General features: G+C 49.6%; 1 protein-coding gene across 1 annotated transcript; it reads right to left on the bottom strand.

The window, feature by feature from the left end:
* Nucleotides 1-3,829: 3,829 nt before the first annotated feature.
* LOC123160567 (uncharacterized) lies at nt 3,830-14,428 on the bottom strand. The gene is made up of 4 exons (XM_044578374.1): nt 14,364-14,428; nt 13,055-13,331; nt 6,923-7,376; nt 3,830-4,111 (listed from the first exon to the last, which is right to left on the bottom strand). The coding sequence occupies exons 1-4, from the start codon at nt 14,426-14,428 to the stop codon at nt 4,017-4,019; spliced, it is 891 nt and encodes a 296-aa protein (XP_044434309.1). The 3' UTR covers nt 3,830-4,016.
* Nucleotides 14,429-23,527: the final 9,099 nt, after the last annotated feature.

Here is a 23,527-nt window from a genome sequence, read left to right as displayed (position 1 = left end):
CGCAAGCACACCGCAACCCCTGCCGTATCCCCCGCGGCCGCGGCGGTGCTGCTTCGCGCGGTGGGGGTCGCCCTGGTCGTGGCAGCCCTGTTGATGAAGGAAGACGCGCCGTGGGCGCGCGGCCTCCCCGGCCGCGCTTCCACTCGGTGGAGGTGCTGCGGGAGTTCGCCGTGTGGTCGGAGAACCCGGCCGGCAACTGGCTTCAGCTCCCGTGCTTCTTCGCTGATGAGCTGCCGGCCGTCGGTCCTGGCGGGCTCTGGCTGCAGGCGGACGGCTGCTGCAGCAGGGCTTCTTGGGTCGCGGTTGAGGTCTCCGTCGCGGGCAACATAGCCCTGGCTCGTGATACGTCTCCGTCGTATCTACTTTTCCAAACACTTTTGCCCTTGTTTTGGACTCTAACTTCCATGATTTGAATGGAACTAACCCGGACTGACGCTGTTTTCAGCAGACTTTCCATGGTGTTATTTATGTGCAGAAACAAAAGTTCTCGGAATGACCTGAAACTCCACGGAACGTATTTTCAGGAAACATTAAAAAGGGACAATTGCATTTTTACCCCTAGTTGGTTCCTACCCATTGCCCTTACTTTTTGAGCTTGCTCAGTTTTGCCCTTACTTTTTCCGTCATGGTCCCTCGAATGCCCTTTGACCGTTTGACCAAAACTTTGAAAATTAATAACTAAATCATATGAACTCAGAAAAATGCAAATAAGATATCAAAATGTTCAGATAAACATTACCTTTATGTGCATATCATTTGCATTCAGGACAAAAGCACCCTTTAAACTACCTACTGGAAGAAGAATCCACGTCAGGGGGGCCTCCACCTGTCCACGAGGGTGCGGGGGCGCGCCTTCCCCCCTGGGCACGCCCCCCTGCCTCGTGGGCCCGCTAACGCTCCACCGACCTCAACTCCAACTCCATATATTCGTGTTCGGGGAGAAAAAAACAGAGAGAAGGATTCATCGCGTTTTACGATACGGAGCCGCCGCCAAGCCCTAAAACCTCTCGGGAGGGCTGATCTGGAGTCCGTTCGGGGCTCCGGAGAGGGGAATCCGTCGCCATCGTCATCATCAACCATCCTCCATCACCAATTTCATGATGCTCACCGCCGTGCGTGAGTAATTCCATCGTAGGCTTGCTGGACGGTGATGGGTTGGATGAGATCTATCATGTAATCGAGTTAGTTTTGTTATGGTTTGATCCCTAGTATCCACTATGTTCTAAGATTGATGTTGCTATGACTTTGCTATGCTTAATGCTTGTCACTAGGGCCCGAGTGCCATGATTTCAGATCTGAACCTATTATGTTTTCATGAATATATGTGAGTTTTTGATCCTATCTTGCAAGTCTATAGTCACCTACTATGTGTTATGATCCGGCAACCCCGAAGTGACAATAATCAGGACCACTCTCGGTGATGATCGTAGTTTGAGGAGTTCATGTATTCACTATGTGTTAATGCTTTGGTCTGGTACTCTATTAAAAGGAGGCCTTAATATTCCTTAGTTTCTGCTAGGGCCCCGCTGCCACGGGAGGGTAGGACAAAAGATGTCATGCAAGTTCTTTTCCATAAGCACGTATGACTATATTCGGAATACATGCCTACATTACATTGATGAATTGGAGCTAGTTCTGTGTCACCCTATGTTATGACTGTTACATGATGAACCGCATCCGGCATAATTCTCCATCACTGATCCAATGCCTACGAGCTTTTCATATATTGTTCTTCGCTTATTTACTTTTCCGTTGCTACTGTTACAATCACTACAAAACCCAAAAATATTACTTTTGCTACCGTTACCGTTACTTCCATACTACTTTACTACTAAATACTTTGCTGCAGATACTAAGTTATCCAGGTGTGGTTGAATTGACAACTCAACTACTAATACTTGAGAATATTCTTTGGCTCCCCTTGTGTCGAATCAATAAATTTGGGTTGAATACTCTACCCTCGAAAACTGTTGCGATCCCCTATACTTGTGGGTTATCAGCTCGCGGCTGGCAGACGTTTGCCCGCGCGCGAGGCCTGGGCAGGCGATGCAGCCTCCATTTCAAGTACGATGGCGATGCGACCCTCTACGTGAGGGTGTTTGGGGAAGATGGTCGCCGTGTCGGGTGCTGCCCCGAGGTCAACGACGGCGACGAGGTGCTCGGCCTTGGCGATGGTCGTGACGAGGATGAGAGCGAAGCCACCCTTGGCATCGACCGCGTCTCGTCTAGCTACGGCGGCTCTTCCCCCGGCTCCAGCTCCAGCAGCGGTGGTTATGACCAGCCGCCGCGCCCGCTTCGAAGGTGGCAGCGGTGGTTAACAAGACCTGATCAACCTTGTTAGTGGATTCCTTTTGATGAGCATGTGATGGATGAAGTTAGAAGGCACAACCTTCTGTACCCTTCTTTTACTTTCTGTTATTTAGTTGAAATAAAGTAAAAATAGTATTTTTCTGTCTGTTTTCTGAATTATCTGTGCAATATAAAAATACCCCGAAAATAAAAGTTCTCCAAATGCCCCGAAATTGAAATATGATTTTTTTTCTGGAATATTTGAGAGTATCTGGCACTGAGAACACAGCAGGGGGAGCAAGCACCTGGCCACGAGGGTCCAGGGCGCGCCCCTTGCCTCGTGGGCCCACGGTGGCTCCCCTCCACTTATTCCTGCACCCACACACTTCTTCTTCCTCCCAAAAAAATCACCATCCAGCTCAAGCACGAGTTCTAGCTCATTTAGCTGCGATTTTCGATCTCCTTGCTCAAAGCACCTCTCACAAAACTGCTTTAGGGGATTGTTCATTGGTATGTGACTCCTCCATTGGTCCAATTAGTTTTTGTTCTAGTGCTTTATTCATTGCAAATTTGTGCTGTCTAGGTGACCATGTTCTTGAGCTTGCATGTCAAATTTATATGGTTCCAAGTAGTTCTAATGCATGATATAGTCTCTAGGCACTTGTAGGAGAAGTTGCTATTAATTTTGTTGAGCTTGGTTCACGTTTATTTGAAGTTACTAAAAATTTCAGAATTTTTCAGAAAATAATGAAGAGATTTTTGAGGGGCTCATCGAGCCGAAGCTCGAAGGAAAAGCAAGGTGAAGAAGCAGAGAGGCCCAAATATAATCTGCCTCGCACCGCGGAGGTTCGGCCGTGTGAATGGCCTTCCAATGATTTCTTGAGAGCAGCCGGGATTTATGATGATTTTTATGAATTGGCTGAGAATGCAGGCCTCACCGACTTCCTCCGCGACCAACGCGAATAGTATCTCTTACTCACCAATACTTTTGTGCAAAACTTCTACTATTATCCTAAGGAATCACCTCCTTCAGTAGAGTTTCATTTATATGATGTGGTTAAGAAGATGTCACTAGATGAGTTTTGCAAGGTTTGCAAAATACCTTTCGAGGGTAGTTTAGAGGAACCACGTCGTAAAGATGTGGACGGGTTTATTGACACTATTACTGTAGGGGAGACTAGGAAGGTTTCCGATGCAAGAATCACTAGCATACATTTTTCCTGTTTTACGCTACTTTGCAATATTTGCTAGTCGTTGCTTCATTGTTCGCGGAAACTGTGGAAACCTTAGTGTTCCTGTTATTATTATTTTGTTCCATGGTTTATTCTGTGATAATACTGTTAGTATGGGCGGTATTATTGCCAAACGGTTAAGTCTGAACCGTACAAAGGGTCCCATCTTTGGAGGTATCTATGCTTCACGCCTAGCTGCAGATTTTAACATACTGTGACGCCCTCGATTCAATCGTACACTAATCATACACGCAAATGTGTATGATCAAGATCAAGGACTCATGGGAAGATATCACAACACAGCTCTAGACACAAAATAAAATAATACAAGCTTTATATTACAAGCCAGGGGCCTCGAGGGCTCGAATACACAAGAGTCAGCGGAAGCAACAATATCTGAGTACAGACATAAGTTAGACAAGTTTGCCTTAAGAAGGCTAGAACAAAAGCATCTACGACCAAAAAGGCCAGGCCTCCTGCCCGGGAGCCTCCTAACTACTCCTGGTCGTCGGCGGCCTCCATGTAGTAGTAGGCACCCTCGGGGTAGTAGTAGTCGTCAAAGATGGCATCTGGCTCCTTGACTCCACCATCTGATTGCAACATCCGAGAAGAATGGAAAGAGGTGGAAAAAGGGGAGCAAAGCAACCGTGAGTACTCATCCAAAGTACTCGCAAGAAAGGATCTACACTACATATGCAACATTATCAAAGGAAGGATGTATATGTGGACTGGGCTGCAGAAATGCCAGAATAGAGGGGAGAGCCTAGTCCTAGCGAAGACTAGCATCTTCTGGAAACCACCATCTTGCAGCAACATGAGGGAGTAGAGTAGCATAAAGTAAAGTAGTAGAAGTGTTATCAACCTCAGCCAGAGATCCTTTCTCGACTCCCTGCGAGAAAGCAATCCCAGAGCCATACTATCTAGTTATCACCTCATATCCATGTCTCATCTCAAGTATCCAGTTCTAGTTGTATCGATCGGGATACAACTCCAAGTGTCCGTTACTGTAGGACAGGCTATCGATAGATGTTTTCTTCCCTGCAGGGGTGCACCAACTTACCCACCACGCTCGATTAACTCCGGCCGGACACACTTTCCTGGGTCATGCCCGGCCTCGGCCAAACAATACGCCGCAACCCGACCTAGGCTTAATAGAGAGGTCAAGCACGCCGGACTAAACCTATGCCCCCAGGGGTCATGGGCCATCGCCCCGGGAACTCCTGCACGTTGCGTGGGCGGCCGGTGAGCAGACCTAGCTACCTCCTTAAAAAAGGCGGGAGCTTACCAGTCCAACCCGGCGCGCGCCGCTCAGTCGCATGACGTCTATTAAGCTTTGGCTGATGCATACGACGCAGAACGCCCATACTATGCCCACGTGATGGTTAGTGCTATCAGGCCAGAGGCCCCTCGGATCAAATATCCAAATCGTAGTGGATTAGGAACGCGCGGTAACAAGCAGAGACTCACCAAAGATGTGACCCCGTCGCCCCGTCTCGAGGACTTGCGGCAAGGGCTAGGAATGCCCGGCCACGCCTCGTAATTATCTCGCGGGCACCTTCCAGGTCAACCCGACTCCACATCACTCGCAATTATGCTCGCGCGAGTACCCCTCAGGGTCGACCCGTCTTTAGTAACATGGTTCAGTGTAAAGTCATAGTAACCATAGTAACCGTGTGTCCAAACATCAAGGGGAAAACCCGAGGAATCACCCCCGGTGAATTCCACTCGATGTAATCATCAAGGTGAACGTACGAGGGACCACCCTCGAGGTTCACACTTGAGGGGTTGCACGACAGAGTCGTATCGGAAGTGGTTAAGGCGGAATCACCCTCGATGACCACGACCGAATAACTACACTAGCGGGTTAACATCAGAAGTGCTGATGAGGCCTCACCCTCGGCACTCGATAGTAACCCAGTAGTGTCGAGCAACTAAGGGGAAGTGATGTGCGGTGTCGGGGCCTGGTCTTCGATCCCGTTGATCGGGTCTTCGATGATGAAGCAGGGGCAACAAGGACAAGGTGGGGGTCACTGGTGGATCACTAACCAACCTATACTAAGCAGTTTAGGATAAGCAGGTAGGTAACAATAAGCAGGTTACAATAAACATGCTATGCATCAGAATAGGAGCAAACAATAACAATAGCAAAATCTAATGCAAGCATGAGAGAATGGAATGGGCGATATCGGGATGATCAAAGGGGGGGCTTGCCTGATTGCTCTGGCAAGGAGGGGGTCGTCGTCGACGTAGTCGATCACAGGGGCAGCATCGGTCTCGGGGTCTACCGGAGAGAATAGGGGGGGGGGGGGAGAAACAGTAAATACATAGCAAGCAGGTGCATAACAGGACAACAGGCATAGCTAGACGTGTTCTAACGCGGTGCTACACGATACCGGCGAAGGGGGATAACATCCGGGAAAGTTTTCCCGGTTCCGGACCTGCGTCAGACAGATGACCGGAGGGGATATGTTCCATGTTCGCTATGCTAGGAACATGTGGCGGGCGAACGGACCACATATTTGGATTCTTCTCATCGTTCTGAGCAACTTTTATGTATACAACTTTTTCATCTGAAATACGGATTATTTTATATGATTTTTCAAAGTTTATTTGAATTTTTGGAATTATTATATTTAGCTTAAACCGAATTGACTAAGTCAATTTTGGCTAGTCAAAGGGCAGTTGTGGCCCACATGTCATAGACTATTTACCTAAACAAATAAATAAATCTAACTTATTTAAAGGGGCTTACATGTCATCTACTAGTATTAGACTAACTTAGCAGAACGCACGCACCTAGTAGTACTAAATCTAAGCAAGGGCCTGGCCACTACTGGCCATAGCCCAGCCGGCCACACGCACGGCGCACTCACACACCACGCTGCACACACACACACACCACGCTGCTCTCAGCACACACGGGCGCACACGGCCATGTCCAGCTGCACGGACACACACTATGCAGAACACACACACACTACACTCACAGCTCGGCCATGGCCGGCCGTAGAAGCGGCGGCAGCGAGCAGCGGCAGCAACAGGAGCGACGCAGAAGGCGGCGACGGCAGCGGCAAACAGCAGCGACGGCACAAGGGGCAGCTAGCAGCAGTACAAGCAGCAAACAGTGGCAGTAGAGCGGCAGTGTAGGCGTAGGCGGGCACGGACGGCCAGGGGCGCGGCGGTAGAAGGAGCAGTAGCAGCTAGCGCGGGCAGAGAAGCAACGGCACAACAGCAACAGCATCATAACGGCAGTAGCATCAGCAAGCAACATAGCGGTAGTAGCATCAGCAAAGCAGCAGCATGAGCGCGTACGCGGACGCCGAGATTCGGCCATGACGGAGGGTGGCGTGCACGGGTACAAATTGAAGCGGAGACATGGGGGAATCGAAGGGGATGCTCACCCTGGTGTTTGTGGTTGAGGTCAGCGAGCGCGGGGTGACCGGGATGCGTCGAATTTGACGATGAGAGATGGCGGTCGTGGCGAGGAGACGACGGCGATGCAGAGCGTATGGGCCGCCCCGACTCGGTTTGGTGCTCAGGACGGACAAAGCAGGCCACACCGGACCTCCTTGATGTGCTGCCGAGCAACGGAAACGACGGTGGCCGCGATGATGACGGCGACGGCGAGGTGGGGCGGAGGAGGCCGACGAGGCCGAGCGCGAGGGAGGGAGATGGGGGCGAGAGGAGGAGGGCGCTAGGGTTTCGAGGGGGCGCCCGGGGGGGCTTTGTAGGCAGGGGCAGGGGACGGATGGCCGCCACGCACGGCCATCGCCGGCGGATGGCTGCCACGGCCCCCCTTGTCCCCTGTAGCGAGAGGAACAGGACAAGCGGGGGTGGGCTGGGTCTTTTGTGTAGCTAGCTAGGCCAAATGCCCAGTAGCACCTCTCTCTTTTTTCTGGTTCCTATTTTTTATAACTCTGTTTTGCATATTAATTTGTTAGCAGAAGAGTTTTGTAAAAAGTGTAGATGGCCACATAATTAGTATTGCAATATTTTGAGACCACACACAATGTTTCGCATCATTTGGAAAATTATAAATATTTGCTTATTTTGAAAAAGCCAATTTAAATGCTTTGGGCCACTTATTAATTTCCTAGGAATTTATTTGTGAGTCAAACCAAGTTGGTTTCAACATGGCATTCATCAGGGAAATTGTATAGAACTATTCGAACATTTTAGTTTTATAGCTTGAGGACAAATAATTTTGACTTTTTTTTTAAAATTTGAATTTGAGGTCGGTTTGGGACAAAGTGATGATTAGCAAAATTTAATTATGATGATGTGGCACCATTAATAGGAGTTTACTGTAGCATGACACTGGAGGTGTTACAAATCTCCTGCACTACAAGAAATCTCGTCCCGAGATTTTAGGGGTGGAGTAAGGGGGAAAGACTCGGGAAGGACGGAGCTCAACATAAGATAGGTACCTGGGGGCTATCTCAGTGAACGTGGCATAGAGGCACCTCTCGAGTCAAAATTCAAGAAAGACATTGAGAGCAAGGTAAGGAGGTGCAATAAGAAGCTTCAACCGGGTAGGCAATAGTTTGTTGCCTGAAACAGAGGGTGAAAGGGGTTCGGAGCAATCGGAATAAGTGTTGCATTTGATACCAGAGTAGATCATCTCTAGGAAGGTGGCTTGTGAATTACATGCGAAGCCAGGGTGAGGAATAACTTTGGCGACAAGGGTGTACAGGAGAGTCAGATTTCGATCCTGCGGAACTGTGGGTTATGGGCCCACCATGTGGGTTAAAGGTAGGAAAGGCGCTGACATCTTGCACAGATGATAGCAAGGCATGTCAGATGACAACCTGTCAGTTATGTTGGCAACAACGTCGGTACCAAGGGCGAGGGACGAAGAGAACCATTTTCCTGCTCGTTGGAACGAGGCGGACCAATCGGCAAGGTTCGCGTCCATCGGTGGTTACCGGAATGTCATCAACAATAGTAACAGGGTCTCACTGACAAGGTTGTACATCGGGGCGTTTTATAAGCAGAGAATTATTTCTGCTTATATCATATAGATCACAAGAAGGTTAAACAAACCAATGGAAAGGAAAATGAAATTATCGGATTAATCAGACCAATGGAAAGGAAAATGTGTTTACACATAAGAGGTGGGAGTATATCCTTCCAAAGGAAAAGCGGAGCAAGATATACTTGATAGGACAGAAAGTTCAAAAGCATTTAGATAATGGGGCGAGGGAAGAATCAAGGTATTACCCATACAATGGTGTGAGGGTAATTGAACGAGAAACATGTTGTATTATGCTTCCGATGTTCCTGTTGATATTCGGAATACCACGGTCATGCTTCGATGCAGCAATGATATGGTGTCAATTAAAGATTGGGTTCGAAGATCTCAAGAGATACCGAGAAACAATTCCAAGATTATCTCAGAACGTAAGGAATAACCAAGCACAACCAGGTCTGTGTTGGCAGAAAGTCAAGACGTCATCGATGATATCACAAATCATCGAGGGGCAGGGATGGTATTTCTAGCCATGAATTTAATTGACATCTCTGAAGAAGCCAAAGTGTTGACGGTGATCACGACAAATTTTGTCGAGAGACTCTATGAAGATGCCATCGAGCAGAAAAGGAAGGATGAAGTGAAAGGCTATGAGAACCACAGATTTATCTGCAGGCCCGTATCTGCAGGCCTGAAACTATTACCTTGCCTGCTCCTTCCTTGTTTATTTATCTACAGGCCCGTATCTCGTTCCGCTGGCGGCCATTCACGCCTACCGGAACCCTACATCAGCTACAGAGCCAGAGTCGGAACCACAATTTGATCCTCCACGACAGTCTAACTATTATTGGGATCCAGAGATGATTGCCGACCAGTGGCAATCAGGGTCTTCTTCATCTCAGTACGACCCCGGTTACAACTATGGATATCCACCGGGCCATCCGTGGCAATAAACCAACTTAGGCCAAAAGCCTAAGCTTGGGGAGTACGTATTTCTCACCGGCATTACATTTATGTTCACACACTCATTGCTAGATGTCGGTGCTCATACTTTTTCATTGTACTATCCATGCTAGTTTACTTTCTTTTCCTGTTTTCTTCTTGTGTGTTTAATAAACCTTAAGAAAACCAAAAAATTTAGTTGTAGCTTTAAGCTAGTTTACTTTCTTGCTGTAGTAGTAATAATTAAAAAGAAAACCCAAAAATATTTCCCGTTCTTCTTTTGCTTGTTGGGAGCTTTCCCATGTAAATAGTTTTATTTCTTTTCTTTTCTTTGGGGGTCGATAGGAGAAGAACATAATTAAATTGTTGAAGTGGCTCTTATATGCATTATTGTTGATTTAACTAAGAGCCCATATTGCCTTGTCTTCTCCTGTTTATTGAATGCTCGCAGATTCCAGCTTAGTCCAATGCACGTGCACTCTTATTATTATTCACATCGTTCGGTCGTGCAAGTGAAAGGCAATTATGACGACATATGATGGACTGGTTGAGATGAGAGAAGCTGGTATGAACTCGACCTCTCCTGTTTTTGTAAATATGATTAGTTCATCGTTCCTGATTCAGCCTATTATGAATAAACATGTTTGCAATGACAATTAGAGATCATAGTTGCTCGTGCCATGCTTGATTAGCTATGAGTTATAATGGTTTACCTTGCGTGCCAACATGCTATTATAATGGTTGTGATGTGGTATAATGGGGTGGTATCCTCCTTTGAATGATTTAAGTGACTCGACTTGGCACATGTTCACGCATGTAGTTGAAACAAAATCAACATAGCCTTCACGATATTTATTTTCATGGTGGATTATATCCTACTCATGCTTGCACTCAATGTTTATTAATTTTTGTGCATGTTCATGACTGTTGTCGCTCTCTAGTTGGTCGCTTCCCAGTCTTTTGCTAGCCTTCACTTGTACTAAGTGGGAATACTGCTTGTGCATCCAATCCCTTAAACCCCAAAGTTATTCCATATGAGTCCACCATACCTTCCTATATGCGGTATCTACCTACCGTTCCAAGTAAATTTGGATGTGCCAAACTCTAAACCTTCAAATGAAATCCTGTTTTGTATGCTCGAATAGCTCATGTATCAACTAGGACTGTCCTTATCTTCCATGTTAGGTGGGTTATTCTCAAGAGGAGTGGACTCCGCTCCTCACTCACGAGAAAATGGCTGGTCAACGGGATGCCCAGTCCCATGCTTTATGCAAATCAAATCAAAATAATTGTAAACAAAACTCCCCCTGGGATTGTTGTTAGTTGGAGGCACTCGTTGTTTCGAGCAAGCCATGGATTGATGCTTGTTGGTGGAGGGGGAGTATAAACTTTACATTCTGTTTGGGAACCGCCTATAATGTGTGTAGCATGGAAGATATCGCCATCTCTTGGTTGTTATGTTGACAATGAAAGTATGCCGCTCAAAATATTATTTATCTCTGCATTAAAATCGAGCTCTGGCACCTCTACAAATCCCTGCTTCCCTCTGCGAAGGGCCTATCTATTTACTTTTATGTTGAGTCATCACCCTCTTATTAAAAAGCACTAGCTGGAGAGCACTGCTGTCATTTGCATCCATTACTATTAATTTATATTGGGTATGACTATGACTGGATCTCTTTTACCATGAATTACAATGTTTAGTCAGTCCTTGATCTTTAAAGGTGCTCTGCATTTATGTTTTGCGGTCTCAGAAAGGGCTAGCGAGATACCATCTTGTTATATCATATCATGATTGTTTTGAGAAAGTGTTGTCATCCGAGATTTATTATTATTGCTCGCTAGTTGATTATGCCATTGACATGAGTAAACATGAGACCTAAGGGTTATTGTGAATGTGGTTAGTCATAATATTTGCTGAAAACTTGAATGCTGGCTTTACATATTTACAACAACAAGAGCAAACAGAGTTTGTAAAAGTTTTTCTTTATCACTTTCAGTTTATCAACTGAATTGCTTGAGGACAAGCAAAGGTTTAAGCTTGGGGGAGTTGATACGTCTCCGTCGTATCTACTTTTCCAAACACTTTTGCCCTTGTTTTGGACTCTAACTTGCATGATTTGAATGGAACTAACCCGGACTGACGCTGTTTTCAGCAGACTTTCCATGGTGTTATTTATGTGCAGAAACAAAAGTTCTCGGAATGACCTGAAACTCCACGGAACGTATTTTTGGGAAATATTAAAAATACTGGAAGAAGAATCCACGTCTGGGGGGCCTCCACCTGTCCACGAGGGTGGGGGCGCGCCTGCCCCCCTGGGCGCGCCCCCCTGCCTCGTGGGCCCCCTGACGCTCCACCAACCTCAACTCCAACTCCATATATTCGTGTTCGGGGAGAAAAAAAATTAGAGAGAAGGATTCATCGCGTTTTACGATACAGAGCCGCCGCCAAGCCCTAAAACCTCTCGGGAGGGCTGATCTGGAGTCCGTTCGGGGCTCCGGAGAGGGGAATCCGTCGCCATCGTCATCATCAACCATCCTCCATCACCAATTTCATGATGCTCACCGCCGTGCGTGAGTAATTCCATCATAGGCTTGCTGGACGGTAATGGGTTGGATGAGATCTATCTTGTAATCGAGTTAGTTTTGTTAGGGTTTGATCCCTAGTATCCACTATGTTCTAAGATTGATGTTGCTATGACTTTGCTATGCTTAATGCTTGTCACTAGGGCCCGAGTGCCATGATTTCAGATCTGAACCTATTATGTTTTCATGAATATATGTGAGTTCTTGATCCTATCTTGCAAGTCTATAGTCACCTACTATGTGTTATGATCCGGCAACCCCGAAGTGACAATAATCGGGACCACTCCCGGTGATGACCGTAGTTTGAGGAGTTCATGTATTCACTATGTGTTAATGCTTTGGTCTGGTACTCTATTAAAAGGAGGCCTTAATATCCCTTAGTTTCCGCTAGGACCCCGCTGCCACGGGAGGGTAGGACAAAAGATGTCATGCAAGTTCTTTTCCATAAGCACCTATGACTATATTTGGAATACATGCCTACATTACATTGATGAATTGGAGCTAGTTCTGTGTCACCCTATGTTATGACTGTTACATGATGAACCGCATCCGGCATAATTCTCCATCACCGATCCAATGCCTACGAGCTTTTCATATATTGTTCTTCGCTTATTTACTTTTCCGTTGCTACTGTTACAGTCACTACAAAACCCAAAAATATTACTTTTGCTACCGTTACCGTTACTTCCATACTACTTTGCTACTAAATACTTTGCTGCAGATACTAAGTTATCCAGGTGTGGTTGAATTGACAACTCAACTACTAATACTTGAGAATATTCTTTGGCTCCCCTTGTGTCGAATCAATAAATTTGGGTTGAATACTCTACCCTCGAAAACTGTTGCGATCCCCTATACTTGTGGGTTATCAGCTCGCGGCTGGCAGACGTTTTCCCGCGCATGAGGCCTGGGTAGGCGGTGCACCCACCATTCCAAGTACGATGGTGATGCGACCCTCTACATGAGGGTGTTTCGGGAAGATGGTCACCGCGCCGGGTGCTGCCCCGAGGTCAACGACGGCGACGAGCTGCTCGGCCTTGGCGATGGTCGTGACGAGGATGAGAGCGAAGCCGCCCTTGGCGTCGACCGCGTCTCGTCTAGCTACGGCGGCTCTTGCCCCGGTGACAGCTCCAGCAGCGGTGGTTATGACCAGCCGCCGCACCCGCTTCGAAGGTGGCAGCGGGTCGTCCCGTCGCTGCGCCCATGTGAAGCGCGAGGAGGGGTCTGGCTGAGCTTGGGTCGGCGCCAAGAGCCCACCTTCACGGTCTGCCACAGGGGCACACGCCGCTTTTATCTCATTCTTCCTTTCCTTCCTATATTAAGAAAGAAACCAGTATGGGTCCCTGGAGGGGCGTGCAACGAACTATGATTTCCCAGTTATTATGCTATGTTCATCGTCCCTGTGCTGTGCCGCAACATCGTTGTTTTATGTAAGGATAACTTAGCTTGACATTCTCGGAGCAGTCTCCTCTCCACGAGGTGCTCGCTTCTAGGTGCCTGTCGAGGCCCCCTTGGCCTGGTAGGCGCTTAGAAACTGCAGAAAAACTCGTTAGGAGGCTTAACGTTTTCCCGAGCCTTGGTCGCAGGCGCCGATGGCCTTGACCCAGCGCTCTGTATTGCGGTACCCGTGGGGCACGGATTAGGAGAGGTGCACTAGCTTGTGGGCTCGAACGAGGGTGCCTCGCGAAAAGCAGAAGACAAAAAGCAGAAAAAGGGAAAAACGCTCACGAAGGCACCTGTCCAGCCCCCTCGCGAGGAATGCGAGAGAGAGTACAGGCTAAACTGAAGACGGAAACAGAGGCAGAAGGCAACGGAACCAAATCAGCCGAGAACACCAGAAGCAAACTTCAATTAAAGAGGGGCGAGCCAACTACGGAAAGCAAATGAAAAGCCGCATCCGGCACCTAGTCTAGTCTTCAAGTCTTCTCACCAGCGCGGAGCTAAGTGCTGCCACTAGGACGTGGGAGGGAGCCCCAAAGGCCCGAGGGAGGCTCTCCTGAGACTCCGGGGCATGTACAGCCCCACTCATTATTACGTGAGAGTGTCACGAGCGGAGACCTTCACACACACTGGGCCTTCTTCACAGGCGTTGGGCCTTTCTTCATGGGTAGAACTTCCGGAGGTGCTGGATGTTCCAGGCGTTCTGGACGGGGATCCCGTCCTGTGTCTCCAGGCGCGCGACGCCAGGCCTGGAGACATGGGCGACCCGAAATGGGACCCCCCACATGGGTGAGAGCTTATGCAGCCCTTCCCTGGAGAGCACCCGCCTTAGGACGAGGTCACCCACCTCGAGCGTCCTGGAGCGGACGTTACGGCAGTGGTACCGCCGCATCGCCTGCTGATACCTTGCCGCTCGTAGCGCGGCTTCATGGTGGCGTTCCTTCCCCGGCACGAGGTCCATCCCCGGCATGGCGTCCTGCTGCGCCTCATCGAACGCAAGGACCCGCGCGGAGGGATGTTTGACCTCGTGAGGGAGAACCGCTTCTGCTCCGTAGATGAGGAAGAACGGGGTCTTACCCGTTGGCTTGGTGGCGTGGTGCGGATGGACCATGACACGGACTGGAGCTCGTCGTGCCAGCCCCTGCCGTAGGCCTCGAGCTTCTTCTTGAAGGTCCTGGTCTTGAGGCCCCTCGGGACCTCTGCGTTGGCGCGTTCGGCCTGACCATTGCTCCTGGGGTGCGCCACCGAAGCGTAGCAGATCTGCGTTCCAAGGTTAGCACAATATGTCTTGAAGAGATTACTAGTGAACTGCGAGCCGCTATCGATGATGATGCGGTTGGGGACCCCGAAACGACTCACGAGACCCCTGATGAACTTGACCACGGAGCCAGCTGGGATGGTGCGGATGGCCTCTACCTCTGCCCACTTGGTGAACTTGTCGATGGGGACGTAGAGGTAGCGGTAGCCCCCAGGCGCTCGAGGGAATGGGCCCAAGATATCCAGCCCCCAGACCGCGAACGGCCATGAGAGTGGGATGGTCTGGAGGCCCTGAGCCGGCTGATGAATCTGCTTGGCGTGGAACTGGCAGGCCTCGCAGGACCTCACCAGCTCAGTCGCATCGTTGAGTGCCGTGGGCCAGTAGAATCCACTACGAAACACCTTGCCGACGAGGGTCCGCGACGACGAGTGGTGCCCGCAGTCCCCGCCGTGTATGTCGGTCAGCAGCTCTCTTCCTTGCTCCCTAGAGATGCAACGTAGGGAAACGTCATTTGGCCGCTTCCTGTATAACTCACCGTCCCGGATGTAGTACGCCGTGGCTTGTCGGGCTACACGCTCCATGTCCTCCTCCTCTTCTGGCAGCGTCCCTTGCGTCAGGTATTCCTCGAACTCCTTGATCCAACACCCCTCCTGAGGTTCGAGCGCCAAGAGCAACCACGCTCCCGAGGTCGGGTCACAGGCCGGGGCTCCTGAGGCAGGTGGTTGAGGGAGCTCCTCACGAGGCAGCGCTGTTCTTGAGAGCGGCGGCGTTGCTGATGGCTTGAAGAGCCGCTCCTCAAAGACGCCAGGCTCTTGGGGTAGCCGCTTGGATGCTCTTCTGGCGATGTCGTCGGCTTCCTTGTTGGTGCCACGGGGCACATGCTGTAATTCCAGACCCGAGAACTGCTTCTCCATCTTGCGCACCTCCGCGAGGTATGCCTCCATGTGCTCTGCCTTTGGCTCATATACCTTGTTGGAGAAGTTGACGAGGAGCTGCGAGTCGCCCTTGATGGTGAGACGCCTCACTCCCAGGGCCACCGCAGCCCTGAGGCCAGCTATGACGCCCTCGTACTCAGCTATGTTATTGGAGACCTTCTCGCCCTGCTGGAAGCAGAGCTGCACGGCGTAGTAGAGCTTGTCCTGGGTGGGTGAGATGAGCACCGCTCCAGCCCCCGCGCCCTGGCGTGAGAATGCGCCATCGAAGTACATGACCCAGCCGTCCGGCGCTTTGCTTCCTGGAGATAGGGATTGGTCCTCGCCTGCTTCGAGCTCTGGGGCGTCGGTCCATTCCGCCACAAAGTCTGCGAGCGCAGCCCCCTTGATGACCCTAGTCATACTGAACTCCAAGCCAAACGCTTGCAGCTTGATATTCCATTCAGCGACTCGTCCGGCAGCATTGGGGCTCCTGAGCACTCTTTCCAGTGGGTAAGCCGAGACGACCTTGATGGGATGACCCTGAAAGTAGTGGCGCAGCTTGCGCAAGGCCACCAGGAGCGTGAGTAGGATCTTCTGAGGCATGGGGTATCGTGCCCTCGCATCTCGCAGCACTGTGCTAACGAAATACACCGGGTGCTCGACGAGGGCGGGAGAGCTGACGGAGCCCTTGGCTTCCGGGGATTGAGGTGTCTCTTCGGGGTCTTCGGCTTCAGGGGCTTGGTGGTCTGCCGAAGCAGTCGCTACTGCAGGATCTTCGCCTTGGTGTCGCGCCGCTCCGTCCGGCTCGGTGGTTCCACTTGACGGGCCCTTGAGCTAGCACTCTTCTTTGAGGGCTACCAGCGCTGCGCTGGCGGAGTGGGGTGTGGCAGACAGGTAGAGCACCAAGGGCTCAAGGGGTCGAGGCGCTACCATCACTGGAGGGCTGGTTAAGTATCTCTTGAGGTCTTGGAACGCTTGGTCGGCCTCCGGAGTCCACTTGAATGGGCCCTTCTTCTTCATTAGCTTGAAGAATGGTAGGGCACGCTCTCCCATCTTGGAGATAAAGCGCCCCAACGCAGTCACACGACCGGCAAGCTTCTGCATCTCTTTGAGGGTCTGCGATGGGCTCATGTCTTCGATTGCCTTGACCTTTTCTGGGTTCGCCTCGATCCCTCCGTGGGATACGAGAAAACCCAGCAGCTTGCCAGAAGGGACACCGAACACGCACTTCTCCGGGTTGAGTCGCAAGTTCACCTGGCGCAGGCTTGAGAAGGTCTCCTGCGGGTCTTGGATCAAGGTTCTCGCCTCCCTAGACTTCACCACAATGTCGTCGACGTAGGCCCTCCACGTTTCTCCCGAGCTGCCGCCCTAAGGCGATGTGCATCAGCCGCTGAAAGGTCGCCCCCGCGTTGCGCAGTCCGAAAGGCATGCAAGTATAGCAGTACACCCCACATGGGGTCAGGAAGGCGGTCTTCTCCACATCTTCTACCGCCATCTTGATCTGGTGGTAGCCCGAGAACGCATCTAGGAAGCACAGCAAATCGCACTCGGCGGTGGAGTCGACGATCTGGTCAATGCGTGGAAGCGGGAACGGATCTTGGGGGCAGGCCTTGTTGAGGTTGGTGAAGTCGACACACATGCGCTCCTTCCCGCCTTTCTTTGGCACAAACAACGGGGTTCGCCAGCCACTCGGGGTACCGAACCTCGCGAATGGCACCCACCGCCTCCAGCTTGCGGGTTTCTTGGACGATGAAGGCCTGCTTCTCCGTGGACTGTCGTTTCGCTCGCTGCTTCACGGGGCGCACATTGGGGCACACCTTTAAGTGATGCTCAATCACCTCTCTCGGGACCCCCACCAGCTGTTTGGGTTCCCATGCAAATATCTCCTTGTTCGCGCGCAAGAATTTCACCAACGCTTCCTCCTGGTCAGGGTCGAGGTCGGCACCTATGGTAAAGGTGGCTCCTGAGGACCCGTCATCATCGACCGGCACCTGCTTGGTTTCTGCCTTGTCTTGGGTGAACAACTGCTTGTTCTTGGTTGGTGCGGCTCCCTTGGCCTCGGAGGCGCCCGCGCCGGCGGGCTGTGCCACAGCGGCGGTCTTGAGGGCAAACTTGAGCGCCACCAGGGCCTCCTTGGTGTCCCCCTAGATGATGAGGACACCCTTGCTCCCAGGCATCTTCATGAGGTTGTAAGCCGGATGGGTTGCTGCCATAAACTGGGCCAGAGCTGGGTACCCGAGGATGGCGTTGTACGGGAGGCCGATGCGGGCGATGTCGAAGTCGACCAGCTCGGTGCGGTAATTGTCGCGCGTGCCGAAGGTGACAGGAAGGCGGATCTGCCCCAGGGAGTGGGCGGTGCTGCCGCCAACTCCTGAGAAAGGCTTGCTGAGGCAGAGCCGCTCGAGTGGTACGTGAAGGAGGCCGAAGGCCTCCATGGAGAGCACGTTGAGGCCGGCACCGCCGTCGATGAGGGTCTTGGTGACGGCCACGTTGCAGATGGTGGGAGTGCAAAGCATTGGGAGCATACCCGAGCTAGCGGTGGAGATGGGGTGATCCCCTGAGTCGAAGGTGAGGTCGGCCTCGGGCGCGGCCCAGTCCGGTGGAGCCCCCGGGCGCTTGGAAGTGGCGTCGATCTGGCGAAGGAACGGCTTGATGTGACGATCCAAGGGCGGTGCTTGTGAGCCGCCGAGGAGGGCCGCGACCGCGTGGGGTGCCAGTGCCGCGTAGGGTGCGACGAAGAGATCGCGCAGCTCCTCCCAAGATTCCACTGTGGATCCGGGGAGGTTGAGCAGCCAGGCGCGCGGCACGCCGGTCAGGGCCATGGGAAGCCAGTTGACCATGACCTTGTCGTCGCCCCCGGCCTTGAGGACGGCTTCCTCGTATGCTAGCAGGAAAGCCACCGGATCCGCCACGCCGTCGTAACGCGGTGGCATCTCCGGCTTGAACTTGGGTGGCCACTGCACCCGCCGCAAGGCGGGAGCAAGGGCCCGGAGCCCCCTGGCTCCGTCGCTGGCATCAGTCGCAGGAGCGGGAAGCGCTGTGCTTGCCATAGGGGCGGAGCGCAGCGGCGGCGTAGAGAGGATCGACGGAAGGAAAACTCCGGCGCACCCCTACCTGGCGCACCAAATGTCGGATTTCAGGTTCCGGCAAAACCCTTAAGGTTCAAACACTGGGGTGCGTGCGAAGATCTCCCCCCTCACCGATCACGCCCTCACATGCTTCACGATCTCTAGGCTAAGCACGATGAACTCTCAACACACGAGACACAAGATTTATACTGGTTCGGGCCACCGTTGTGGTGTAATACCCTACTCCAGTGTGGTGGTGGTGGATTGCCTCTTGGGCTGAGGATGAACAGTACAAGGGGAAGAACAGCCTCCTGAGGTGAGGTGTTCTTGTGCTTGGTGGGTGTGAGGATCGCTCGAGTGAGTTCTGGTAGGTGAGGATCCGATCCCCTCTACTGTGGTGGCTAAACCTATTTATAGAGGCCTTGGTCCTCTTCCCAAATATTGAGCGGGAAGGGAACCAACAACGACCAATTTGAAAGGGGACAGCTAGTACAGCTTATACTAACAAAAGTAGTCTTCGCCTGCCAAAGGCTCTGGTGATGACGCCGTCTTGGGCTCCATGGTGACCTCCGTCTTGCCGTCCTGCTAGTCTTGGTCTTGTTGCACCGATATGGAAACCTTTGCCTGATGCCTCGAAACTCCTCGCCTGCGCTTGCCTCCTTAGCACCAAAGAGGAAGCAAGGACACTGTGCGCGCTGGCGCCCGCCTGGCCTTGGTCGTCATGGCTCACGTCATGAGAACCTCGCGAGGTTTGCTTGCCTTGATCTCTCCGCCCCTCCCAAGCCAGCCTAGTGAGGCCGTTCCTGAGGAGGTCTTGTGTCGTCCGCCTCGCGAGGCTTGGCCCCTCGCGAGGGTCTTGAGTGCTTGCTGGTGAAGATGGGCCGTACGGGCCCGCTAGTGGAGCCACACCATGGGCCGCAGGCAGGCAAGTCTGGGGACCCCCATTCCCAGAACGCCGACAGGTTGCTAAATCATACACAACAATTTTTTTGGGGGTGCTAGATTAGATTAATGTCTAGATATATGTTTAACACAATTAATTGATACTTTTGCAACTGGGAAGCGAAATCTAAAGTTCAGTTTCAGTTCTTTCCATGTGTTTCAGGTTTTGCAACTAAGAGCTGATCATAGCTATCTTGCCCCCATTATCCAGGTTAGCCGCGGGGGACTCCTGATTTTAAATACGTTGTTTGCTGTTGCATTGCAGGTCCTTCAGGTTCGGTGTGGCAACTTTTTCGTGATAACATTTTGAGAGATCTCCACCAATCGACAAAATTTGGTGCTTATAAATAGGTTAGCTGATTCCCTTCTTCTTAGTCTTTTGGGTTTTCTGGTCTGATTATTCAAGTTGGTCGGATGCTTCACGGTTTATTTCGGCCAATTTGTGGAGTGCTTGTAAGTGGAAAGTTGGACACGTGCATGATAGATCTGCTGATTACACCTTCAGTTTAATAGTCATGGGTTAGTCCCTTCACATTCATTTAGTTTTTAGTTAGCACATTGACAACATATGCGTGTGTGAGCTGATTGATGCATTTGTTAGGAGAAAAACTTTTCAATATTTTACCATGTACTAATTATAAATACCTTACCATGTACTTCATCCGTTCACTATTATAAGATGTTTTAACATTTTCAGATTCGGGTGTATATAGACGCAATTTGGTGTGTTGTTCACTCATTTTAGTATTTATGTAATCCAAATTGAAATATACAAAACATCTTATATTTGTGAACGGAGGGGGTAGATATTGTATATGAAAATATCAAGTAACTACGATCAATAATTTACTATGTCATTTACGATCACCAATGATATCACTAGATGACTTTTTTCATGGCATTCAAAGAATAAATATCCTAGGAGTTTACCACAGCTGGAGGGGCCTCAATCCTTTTGCACCAAGAAAAGTAGATGGGGTCTGCCCAAAATATTTTGAGCTATGAATAGTAGATGGGGAGTAGTTGAAATGTTTTGTGTTGCCATGGTTCCTAAATGGTTGGAGGTAGGTGTTTTGCTGAAGTAGTTCCTAAATTGTGACCTATATGGTTCCAAGCCCCTAATTTCATATGTAATAGTTTGCCACGCAATTGTGTAATGCAATCAAATTTCTTGTTGTGGCATCTTGGAATATATTTTCTAAGGGAACAAGATCATCCATGTTTTTCTGTAATTAATGGATAATATAAATAGACATGCTCCCTGAGATGATCGGTCATGCAATAGATAACACCTGCATAAAAAGGTGTCCAGGTGTTATCTATATGTCATCAGTAATGCAATGCACAATGAAGTTGCCCTATGTTTTCTTACCACTTCTTTTATTTTGTGCATAAGAAGTGGTAGTATAGTCATTGAATTACATTTCTTATATAAATAGATTGCAAACATAGTAGAATTCAACATTTCTATATATGTGAAATTTGACATGCATTATGTTTATACATGCTCGTGGCCACGCACGGGCATGATACGTCTCCAACATATCTATAATTTATGAAGTATTCATGCTATTATATATTCTGTTTTGGATGTTTAATGGGCTTTATTATAAACTTTTATATTATTTTTGGGACTAACCTATTAACCGGAGGCCCAGCCCAAATTGCTGTTTTCTTGCTTATTTCAGTGTTTCGAAGAAAAGGAATATCAAACGGAGTCCAAACGGAATGAAACCTTCAGGAGAGTTATTTTTGGAACGGGAGCAATCCATGAGACTTGGAGTAGACGTCAGGGAAGCTTCGAGGAAGCCACGAGGCAGGGAGGCGCTCCCTACCCCCCTGGGCGCGCCCCCACCCTCGTGGGCCCCTCGTGGCTCCCCTGGCCGACTTCTTTCGCCTATATATATATATATCCATATACCCTCAAAACATCAGGGAGCGTAATAGATCGGGAGTTCCGCTGCCGCAAGCCTCTGTAGCCACCAAAAACCAATTGGGATCCTGTTCCGGCACCCCGCCGGAGGGGGGATCCCTCACCGGTGGCCATCTTCATCATCCCGGCGATCTCCATGACGAGGAGGGAGTAGTTCACCCTCGGGGCTGAGGGTATGTACCAATAGCTATGTGTTTGATCTCTCTCTCTCTCTCTTGTGTTCTTGATTTGGCATGATCTTGATGTACCGCGAGCTTTGCTATTATAGTTGGATCTTATGATGTTTCTCCCCCTCTACTCTCTTGTAATGGATTGAGTTTTCCCTTTGAAGTTATCTTATCAAATTGAGTCTTTAAGGATTTGAGAACACTTGATGTATGTCTTGCATGTGCTTATCTGTGGTGACAATGGGATATCACGTGATCCACTTGATGTATGTTTTGGTGATCAACTTGTGAGTTCCGTGACCTCGTGAACTTATGCATAGGGGTTGGCACACGTTTTCGTCTTGACTCTCCGGTAGAAACTTTGGGGCACTCTTTGAAGTTCTTTGTGTTGGTTGAATAGATGAATCTGAGATTGTGTGATGCATATCGTATAATCATACCCATGGATACTTGAGGTGACATTGGAGTATCTAGGTGACATTAGGGTTTTGGTTGATTTGTATCTTAAGGTGTTATTCTAGTACGAACTCTATGATAGATCGAACGAAAAGAATAGCTTCGTGTTATTTTACTACGGACTCTTGAATAGATCGATCAGAAAGGATAACTTTGAGGTGGTTTCGTACCCTACAATAATCTCTTCATTTGTTCTCGGCTATTAGTGACTTTGGAGTGACTCTTTGTTGAATGTTGAGGGATAGTTATATGATCCAATTATGTTATTATCGTTGAGAGAACTTGCACTAATGAAAGTATGAACCAAAGGCCTTGTTTCCTAGCATTGCAATACCGTTTATGCTCACTTTTATCATTAGTTACCTTGCTGTTTTTATATTTTCAGATTACAAAAACCTATATCTACCATCCATATTGCACTTGTATCACTATCTCTTCGCCGAACTAGTGCACCTATACAATTTACCATTGTATCGGGTGTGTTGGGGACACAAAAGACTCTTTATTATTTAGTTGCAGGGTTGCTTGAGAGAGACCATCTTCATCCTACGCCTCCCATGGATTGATAAACCTTAGGTCATCCACTTGAGGGAAATTTTCTACTATACTACAAACCTCTACACTTGGAGACCCAACAACGTCTACAAGAAGAAGGTTGTGTAGTAGACATCAGGGCATTCTACACATTCAACTACTCTCCTGGCGCACGAGGTCGTCCGTCGAGGTGGATGGAGATCGCTCGCCGGTTGTGTGTGCATCTGGTCGTCGCTTGGTCGCTCGATCTACGCGGTGACCGCCGTCGCATTGGTGGAGTGGAGGCGATGAGAAGGGGCGGCGGTGGTGACGAGGCCGCCAGTTGTGCGGCTGTGGGGGCAAGAGCGGAGGGAGCGGAGTGGGTGAGGGGAAGGAGAGTGGAGAGGGATCTAGGGATTCAGCCAGTAAGGGGAAGGAGTTGCCACGGGCTTGTTGGCCCATGAGGGGAACAACAAAATGCGAGTGGCCTTGGGCTTTTTGGGCCCTTGGACCTTTGTTTAAGAAAAAAACAATGTCTCAAAAAAATGTTGTACCAAAAAAACATATAGATTAAAGTAAAAAAAGGATATATATATATATATATATTAATTAAACATGGATCATCCAAATAAATCTTCTTTATAATTATTCGATATATTCAGAATATCACACAAAAAACAGAGAAGAAACAAAGTATACTTGGTTACGCTGGATTTCTTACATGTTTTTTACTTGGTTTATGTTGTGACTCCGCCGAGATCTAGGGATTTGAGAGAGTGAGGGTGAGGGAGGCTGGTGCTGGGTTGGGTGCTGGTTGG

Source organism: Triticum aestivum, chromosome 1D (assembly GCF_018294505.1).
Source record: "Triticum aestivum cultivar Chinese Spring chromosome 1D, IWGSC CS RefSeq v2.1, whole genome shotgun sequence".
In the NCBI taxonomy this organism is placed as follows: domain Eukaryota; kingdom Viridiplantae; phylum Streptophyta; class Magnoliopsida; order Poales; family Poaceae; genus Triticum; species Triticum aestivum.
The sequence above is the reverse complement of the archived record's forward strand: the minus strand, read 5'-3'. Positions and strand labels throughout refer to the sequence as shown.

Excerpts from the sequence above, each read along its gene's own strand:
- LOC123160567 (XM_044578374.1), bottom strand. The coding sequence starts at position 14,428 with ATGCCGGGGATGGACCTCGTGCCGGGGAAGGAACGCCACCATGAAGCC. Across the intron at positions 13,332-14,363 it reads GCCGCGCTACGAGCGGCAAG|GAAGGAAAGGAAGAATGAGA; the intron begins GTATCAGCAGGC and ends TTCTTAATATAG. Across the intron at positions 4,112-6,922 it reads CCTCAACCACAAACACCAGG|ATGGTGGAGTCAAGGAGCCA; the intron begins GTGAGCATCCCC and ends TGTTGCAATCAG.